Source organism: Corylus avellana, chromosome ca1 (genome assembly GCF_901000735.1).
Source record: "Corylus avellana chromosome ca1, CavTom2PMs-1.0".
Taxonomy (NCBI): Eukaryota; Viridiplantae; Streptophyta; class Magnoliopsida; order Fagales; family Betulaceae; genus Corylus; species Corylus avellana.
Window position 1 is genome coordinate 9,804,083 of NC_081541.1, and position 9,390 is coordinate 9,813,472.

General features: G+C 34.0%; 1 protein-coding gene across 1 annotated transcript; it reads right to left on the minus strand.

Annotated features, from left to right (window-relative positions):
* Positions 1-236: 236 nt before the first annotated feature.
* LOC132177737 (branched-chain amino acid aminotransferase 2, chloroplastic-like) lies at positions 237-5,939 on the minus strand. The gene is made up of 7 exons (XM_059590217.1): positions 5,801-5,939; positions 3,779-3,955; positions 3,556-3,687; positions 2,369-2,467; positions 1,620-1,736; positions 1,248-1,343; positions 237-278 (listed from the first exon to the last, which is right to left on the minus strand). Exons 1-7 carry the CDS (start codon positions 5,906-5,908, stop codon positions 237-239), a joined length of 771 nt encoding a protein of 256 aa, XP_059446200.1. The 5' UTR covers positions 5,909-5,939.
* Between the last annotated feature and the right edge of the window lie 3,451 nt (positions 5,940-9,390).

The window sequence follows — 9,390 nt, forward strand, 5'->3', positions numbered from 1 at the left end:
AATCTGATGGGTGGGAAAAAGCTACATACTGTGGAACTAAAGGACTGATGCAACACATCCATTCAGAGAGAAATATCAATGATTTGTAAAATCCAGTTCAAGTTCTGCAACCAGCAATGACAACTAAAAACCAATTAAGATATCCCTCCTAGAGATCCAAGTCAAGTTCACATAATATTACTCCACCAGTACGGATAGACAAGGGACACTAATTCACACATTGAAGGTTTTCCTCTCTACGACAAACCAGATGACTGCTTTGTACTTGGCACTAAAACCTGATAAAGAAAACATTAATAGATGGGTTGGGAAGAAAACAATAATCTCGTAAAATGAAAACAAGACTCAGGGAAACCAGAAAAATATCATAGGGCAGACAGGTGGAGCAAATGTCATAATGTAGTAGCATGAAATAAGGTCTATTATCAGGGCTTCCTCTCTATATGGAAGCATGAAAACATGCCTTTTGGATCAGAAAGAGGAACTATAATCGAAGTTATCCCAGCTCGACTTGGATATCGAAAAAAGTGGATTTGCTACCCTAGATACTTTCACCTCAGCAAGCCTCATTACTGAGAGAGCATAACACCACCTAAAGTGATATGCCAAGAAGATGGGCAGGGAAAGTTAAAGACTAATTAGATTGGAATCAGTATAGAATACGCCATTCATAAAAATGACTTTTTGTTTTGAGAATATCGTCTGCATAAACACATATTTGAGAGCCACAATCTTCAAAACTCTGAATTTGGAAGACAACGCCTCTTGTATAAATCCCAAGACCAACACAGCTCAAACAACTGCTACCTACTAACTTTAAAATGCAGGCAACAGTAAGGGCTTGAACTCTTTCGCTATATAAATAAAATGTAAACTCTACTTTTTGAGCTACTAAACTTGGTAAAAGTCAACACAACATTGTGAAGACACACAATTGACTGCACTAGAAGTCTGAAAGAGGCCTATGATTGAAACCAAGTATGAGCCAACAATTAAATAGGTCGGTCTATTAGCTTGGTCTATCTCAAATACCAACGACGCGAGATAAAATGTGGGACAGACCAAAAATTCTCATCCTTTTTTGAAATCACAGTAGTAAGGAATAAGTAGCATTATATTGGCAGATCCAGTTAGTTAGTAAAGAACGTAGACAGGCTCAATAACAAATGAAAAATGAGTAAGTTACATCTCTAATATCAAATGCTCATCAATGGTGTCCATATGGACCATATCTATTAAATAAGTACCTGAAACCCTTGGCTACGAGCAATATCAATTATACTCTTTCGAGTAATGCCAGGTAGAATTGTCCCTTTTATCGCAGGTGTGGAGATAACATTATCCTACAAGAACATAAAAAATGAGAATATTTCAGCTGTGGCTTAGTTGCCTCTTCTACACAGTTCAGATGTTTAGACACAAAATTATTAGCCTTGCAGTTGCTTTTCTGTCCATTAGGGTGCATAACAGTTTAAAGAAAAACAGAAAAGATAGTTGCAAAATTCTGCAAATAAGATGTGATATTCAATGATTCTTCTTACTTTTCCCCAACAATCAGCAATGACACAGACCATAATTATAGAAGGTAATAGCTACACTAAAGACCAGCTTAGACATACCTTCACAACAAAAATGTTGCAAGCGGAAACCTCCTCTAGATATCTTTTGTGGACACAATCAAGGTATAGCACATCAGAGTAGCCTTTCGCTTTTGCAGCAGATAGCGCCTTCAGAACCTATAAATATTTTTTTGATTGATAAAAGAGATAATTCACTTACTCCAAATTGCCTGAAATTCACAAACTAGATAAGTAATGACTGGTAAAGGCCTAAAGGGTAATTAATTAATTCAACCAAAAAATTAGGAAATGGCTTGTACAATGTTGAGTTTAGTCAATGTTCTCAAATTAAGAGGAAAAAAGAGCCCACAATTTTCATTGGCCCATTCGTATGCACAACGAAGCCCTCTTCTTCATGTAATAGCTTTCAACAAAACAGAATTATTGCACACAAAAAAACTCATATAAGAACTAAATTTACAAATACTGCTTTTGGATCCTAGATGCATTATAATTTATTTTTTCTTTTTGGAAGTTACACATGCACTCCGTGGGTGGTTTGTGAATCCGCGACCTCACCTTTCATCTTGTTCTTGTAAGGGAAGGTGCCAATTGAGCTAGAATTCCATGGCCTTGACAAATTATGAAATTATGGCAAATAGTGTTGCATACAAGAAAGTTACATTTTGATAGCAAACAACCATATAACCTTTGGGGAGGAAAAAAGAAAAACACAGTTTGTCTCAGCACAGATACAATCATATAAGAAACATATGTGAACTAAACAAGCGATTGCAAGGTCAACTTACTGCAGCATAGTTTCCTATGGTCTTTACACTTCCAGTACCACCAGGAGTTGCACGATGCAGTTCATGTTCAACAACCAGATGTATTGGTGCCACACCTTCCTGGCATCAGACATACAAAACATATTACATTTGATAACTGCAGTACAGGAATGCACCAAAACCATCAACACAAAACAAAAGACAAAAGAGATGCCACAGTGGAGTAAGCCAGAAACAAATGATAACATTCTAAACAAAAAGAAAAGATCAAATATGAAGCCCAAGATCAAGAAAGAAAATCATGCACAAAAAAATAAAGCACAGTACTACCACAAACAACCGCTTCTCTTACATAAGCATCAGAACATTTAGTGATAATTGCAGGCCCCTAGTTTCCAGAAAGTGCTAAAACGAGAAGCCTCTTCAACTCCATGGTTCTGTTTTAACAAAAACTGATAAAAGGAACAACTTGGCTAACTTTTGATGCTAGCACCATTTGACTAATACTTGGATTGAAATTTTTTTGATAGATTAGTAACTCATGCAACCGTTTGGGATTGAACCCATGAACTCACCCTCAACCATTTTTTTTAGGGAAGGAGTTATCATTTGGTACAGGGATCATTCATGCTAGATTGAAGTATAACGGTGACAAAAACATACGCATACGTTGGTGCTAAAGAATTTAACAAAACTTCATACCTTAAAATTTAGCTCAGTTATCTTTATTTGGCCACAAGCTTCCAATATGATCGACTCATGAGGGAATTGAACCAACTAAAAGATACTGGTCATATGTGGCCATGTTATGATCGTCAGATATTCATTGCACAGAATGTTCTTATATTCCATTCCTTTAATGGAAGGAAGTTAGACAATAACTTGCATAGAATTCACTGCTATGGCTCATTATTGGCAATGTTCCATATGATTTTCCACATGAAACCTTGAACTCATTAAATTATGTAGTGCAGAAAGGGATTATTTAGTAGAATATGAAACATTTCACAGTAGCTCCAAATTGAAAGGAAGCTCAAATTCCCAAAAATTTCAACATCCATTAACAAACAATAATTCAGAGCAGAAATAAGCAAATAGTTCATGAGGAAAAAATAAAAATAAAGAACATTTTAAGTCATGGTACATCTTAACAGCATTATGCATCCCAAAAGCAGACAATTGAAAAGTGGCAAGGGAGGATTATAAACCTTAAAATAGTTTCCAACAGGTGACACATAAACCAGAAAGGTGAACTCTGGAGCAGGTGCAAGACCAAGAACTGCTCCACTCCCCATTATCAATGGCCTGATGTACAGGGCACCTTTACCTGGAGGTGGAACCTGAAATGAAACATTAAAGATTTACCAATCTGACATTTTCTTCCAATCACTAACAAAAAAGCTTTACTGCAAGATTAACGGGGTATGCTACCCAACGTTTGTTTGCTAAAACAGTAGCCTTCACAGCTTCCACAAACTGTTCAACTGTTGGTGATGGCATGCACATCCGCTCTGCACCCAGCCTCATTCGCAGTGCATTTTCCTCAGGACGAAACAGTAGAATATTACCATCCTGTTTCCTGTAGGCTTTCAAGCCTTCAAACAACCCCTAGAGACACAAGAAAGAGAAATGAGGGAAAAATTCTTCAAGACAACAATCAAATAATAATGCCATGTAAAAGGAAAATAAGTAGGATCCTAAGGACAAACCATGATAAAGCATCCATTGATATGCACACACACACAAAATGTCCACGAATTTGATGTCCATCAAGCTAGTCCAAGATTTGAATTATCAGAATCTTCATTCAGTAGTAGAATTCAAAACTCCCCGAATCCCCCCCTCTTCTATCAATTCTTTCACTTCAAGTTTGACTTCCTTTGAATTCTGGAATCGATCTTATTAAAATCAATAAATAATTTGTATACCGCAACTATTTTGGCGAGTACACACTATATGATTAACCATTTAAGGTGGTGTCGTGTCCCATACGGATCACATTTTAAGAGTTCCGAGGACGATCCTCTAGGATTCCCAGACATTCTCTCCTCCTCACCCGGCCACTTCTCTCTCTCTCTCTCTCTCTCCCTCACACCCGTCAAAGACGATCACTGGAATTCGGTTAGCTCGTCAGGAATTCGGTTATATGGGTTGTGTGATGGGGAGTCGAAGAAGTGGTCTCCCTTCCAGGTTTTGGACTCGATCCATAGCAACGCATTTCTCTTCTCTATAACCGTTACGAGTTACGACGTGCTCTCTCCTGCATTTTGTTGCTTTTTTCTATAGATTTACCTTTTTGGAATTTTTTTTTTTTTTTTTTTGGATTTCTGGTTTTTGGCACTGTATTTTTTCTATTAAATATTGAAAAATTACAAGAAAGAATAATGTTATATTTCATATTTCATCGTTCACCTAATAAGAATATGATTTTTAGCATTATTTTTTTTCATATAAGCCCAAAAAATAAAGCTTACACGTCAATTTTATCGTAGTTCGGGAAGAAAAGAGAATTCTTCCAAAAATTTTAGTAATAAGCAAACTTGAGAAATTAATATTCTCAAAAGAGTAATATTGAATAAAATTGTAGTATACGGCATTTCCCTTCTCAAAAATCTTATTAATTAATTAATATAATATATTTTTCAAATCAAACGAGGATATCATTACATCCCATGATTTAAATTCTCAAGCATCACATTCTCAAAAATCTAAATATTAAAGTACATATTAGATTCCTCAAATCAAATGTCACTTAATATTTTTAGAAACCAATGGTAAAATTCCTTAACAACAATATTCTTAGACGTAGATAAAGAGCAAGCATGCATACATGCACGTAAATTGAAGACAAATGCACCCCAAATAGCAGTGGCATTAAAGTCCTACGGCTACAATCAACAATATTTATTATATCAAAAATTCAGAAAAAATGGAAAATTATAGATTATTGAGCATTGTTATTCGGGATAAAATGTCCTTCCGCGGGCCTACTTCTTTTCAAACTTATTTATAACATTGCCCTTACCATTTATTGAGTGATACATATACCCATCACTTTAGCACTTAAGGATAAAAGCAGATAGGAGAGGTTGGTACAATCACCATCTCTCTTACGTCTCTTTGTCTCTCTCTCTTGTACCCTTCTCTCTCCTGTAAACCTCATATACCTCTCTCATCATTCAAATACAGATTTATGAATAAATAAAGATAAATTTTTATTATATTTTTTATTCAAAAATAAAGATAATAAAATAACTTAACTATCGGAGAGTTTTGGCCTCCACCAAAGACCCTATGACCTTATTTTTGTTTTCAAGAACCTTATTGTAGTTCATAGAGTTCATCACAGCTTAACTATTAAAAAAATGCAAATTCTTGGACCAAAAAGCGCACCAACATTATAAATGTATAGAGGGATTGAAAGGTCATTGATTTGAAGGTTTAATATCTAACCTGTCCATAATTCAGGACTCCAGCTGACGGGCTGATTTCGATGTTTCCAAAACGCTTTAATTCACCTTTGGAGAATTCCCGGCCTCGAGTACATTTGAAGATATACATATAATCAGTAGGAAGAAATGCAAATCCAAGGTTGTCCCAGTCTATGTCAGCTAATTCTGATGTTTCACTGCCGTTGTTCAACAAAAGCATGTCAATTATATTATATATGACCAAAAACATGCAGTACTATACATGTTTAACCATGCATTATGTTCTTCCTCGTAGACAGAGTGTGAGAGAGATTGACAAATTAACGTAGAGAAAGAAGTCAGATGGAGCATTAATGCTACATCTCTTTCTCATGCTTTAAGTCCAAATAAAGTGAGATGTTTACCTCATATTTGTAGGCTGAGAAGCGGCGGAAAACAGCGAGTATGACTGCCGCGCAGTCAGAAGCAGTCCATTGCCAGTGAGACGGAGAGAGGAACAAGAAATAAGAAGAGACCACGACCGTTTGATCATATTTTGGGTGGTTATTTACGTGAAAATATGATTTCCGTTTAAAATTGCGCGTTTTTTGGGACAAGTGCCTCCCAGCCTAGCCAAGCCTGCAACACTTTTTAGAACGCAATCCAGATGCTCTGTTTTTGGCGATTTTCTTTAAAAACGGACGTTGGCCCTGCAAATCGCAGTCAAAAAAGAACCAAAAAAATAAAATAATAATAAATCCACAAGAACAATATACAACCTGCAAGTTTCAGACCAAAACGGCATTAAGGAAAAAAGGGAGAAGCAGCTCGAAGAACACCAAGAGAAGCAAGAGGAGACTGCCTCTGTAGCTGAACTGAAAGTATTAAAGTATTTAAGAGAAAGGCAGCGAAGGATTCGACATTGACAAATGACAGAATGACAGTGAAAATGAAGAGGAAAGCAACGTGTTTTGTCGGCCAAGGGGAGTGGAGTCTCCCCTTGGCCAACGTGTTTAATCTGGACCAGACCCTACGCGCCTACCTGACAAAAGTATACGAAGTCTTTTCCGATGAACCCCCCAAAAAAAAAAAAAACGTTTTAAACTATTCGTGTCAAATAAATTCAATTCCAACATTCATATTTTTTATATTCCAATTAATCATATTTTATTACTATTTTAATAAAAAAAATCACTATCAAATTCAATTTCAACATTCTTACTTTTTACATTTACATTAATTATATTTTACAACTATTTTAATAAAAAAAAATCACTATAAAACAAAAATTTTTACTGTTTCACGCATATAAAATATTATTACTTTTTTCACACATCAATCAAATCTTACTTTAGATTTAAGTCATTTTTTTTTTTTTTTTCTTTTTCTTTTTTTGTAAGCTAATGACGAACACATCCTATAACAGTTTACGGGATTGTGATTGGTGTACGACGTTTAAGCATATGGTAAATCGATTTTCATAGGGAGGATATATATATATATATATATTTTTTACATGTCCACACAAAGAGGGGGAAGGGGGATTCGAATTAGTGACCTTCGCTTCATTAAGCGTGGTCCTAGCCGATTGAGTTACCTCTTGGGGACAAAGTCACGGTACTTGATCATTATCAATTTTAGCCAATAGTTTTACAAATCTTAAAAAACATGACTTTTAGTTACAATTATGGTTATTAATTAGTCATCTTTGACATACAACTGAAACTCTAGCAGTTTTAAAATTGGAATGCTTGCAAACTTTTGTGCGCATTATCTCGTCTAGAGGGCCATTACCAACCTTGTGTTTGAAAGCATTCTTAATACTATCTCATCTTATCTTCTATTAAGAACTTTTGTGCGCATCATCTCGTCTAGTGGGTCGCTATCCAGTGGCGGATCCAGGAGTTCATTCTACCGGGGGCGTCAATAAAATAATAAAATATAATGATAAATAATTTTTTTTTCTCTTTATATATTATATTTTTATTATAATATGGTAAATACAATAAATAAAAAATTATACCACAATATATGTATCACAAAAAGCATATTTATATGCTAAATTGATATATTAGTTACCATGTAGGCACTAGTACAAAAATAAAGGAAAATACAAAATACAAATGGCCTAAAATTGCATTCTATGCCGTCTTAGAGAAACAAAATCATCAAGTATTAAATCTGAATCGAAGCTTTCAGCAATTCCCCTTTCAATGTAGACAAGTAAATTATCTTTAAGAAATTCATCTTTCATTTTGTTACGAAGTATTGTTTTAATAATTGTTTACTTTTCATACTCTAATGATATTATACTAAATTATTAGTATATTTCGATAGTTATTAGCCTAAAATGAATTAATAAAAAGAACAAATCTAAGATTCGCAATAATTTTCTGAAACTTGTTGATGCTTGACAAAATCCCAAAGTACTATATAATACACACCAAAAAAAAAAAAAAAAACAATATTGTTTTATAATAAGATAAACAAAATGATGAAAATAAGAGATATATCTCAATTAAAAATCTTAAATTATAACCGAGACAAATTAAGGGCGCTGTCATAACCAAGACAAATTAAGACGTTAATAGCTTTAATTATAAACTTTACTCTCAACTTTGCTCTCAACCTACTCGGTTGGGTACTTGGATTATGACAAGAAAATGCCAAATATTGATAAATAAACATTAAATTTCTTGACTTTTTTTTTAAATTTTTTTTTATATATATATATTTTATGTGAAACCAAGAAACCGAAATAGCTGGAGGAGTTTTTTACTTTTATTTTATTTTATTTTATTTTTTAACTCGTTGATGCTTGACAAAATCCCAAAGTACTATATAATACACACCAAAAAAAAAAAAAAAAACAATATTGTTTTATAATAAGATAAACAAAATGATGAAAATGAGAGATATATCTCAATTAAAAATCTTAAATTATAATCGAGACAAATTAAGGGCGCTGTCATAACCAAGACAAATTAAGGCGTTAATGGCTTTAATTATAAACTTTACTCTCAACTTTGCTCTCAACTTACTCGGTTGGGTACTTGGATTATGACAAAAAAAATGCCAAATATTGATAAATAAACATTAAATTTCTTGACTTTATGTGAAACCAAGAAACCAAAACAGCTGGAGGAGTCTTTTTTTGTTTTTTGTTTTTTAGGGCGGTAAAAAATTTAGCCAGAAAAATATTTTAAATTTTTTTTTACCAGGGGTGACCGCCCCCAGGTCGCCCCCACTTCTCTCCACCACTGCCGTTACCAACCTTGTGTTTGAAAGCATTCTCAATACTATCTCATCTTATCTCCTATTAACATTAATAGTGAGAGGATCCCCTATATAACCCTCCCTTTGTTTGTAATTTACTTAAAAAAAAAAAAAAAGACTCACAGCAAAAACTGAGAAAATGAAAAGCTTGGCTAACTTTTGATGCTAGCACTCTTTGACAAGAAACAAATACCATTAAATTAAAATTAACGGTAGAGGTGACTTCGGCCAACCCCAATCAGCGAGGTGTTAGAAGCCACCCCATGGCTCATTTTTTTTTATTTATATTTAATTTTTAAAATTAATTAATATTTTATTATTTAAATTTGAGATCTCGATTCATATATATAAATATAT

Excerpts from the sequence above, each read along its gene's own strand:
- LOC132177737 (XM_059590217.1), bottom strand. The coding sequence starts at position 5,908 with ATGTATATCTTCAAATGTACTCGAGGCCGGGAATTCTCCAAAGGTGAA. Across the intron at positions 3,956-5,800 it reads GAGTCCTGAATTATGGACAG|GGGTTGTTTGAAGGCTTGAA; the intron begins GTTAGATATTAA and ends TTGTGTCTCTAG. Across the intron at positions 1,344-1,619 it reads GCAACATTTTTGTTGTGAAG|GATAATGTTATCTCCACACC; the intron begins GTATGTCTAAGC and ends ATGTTCTTGTAG.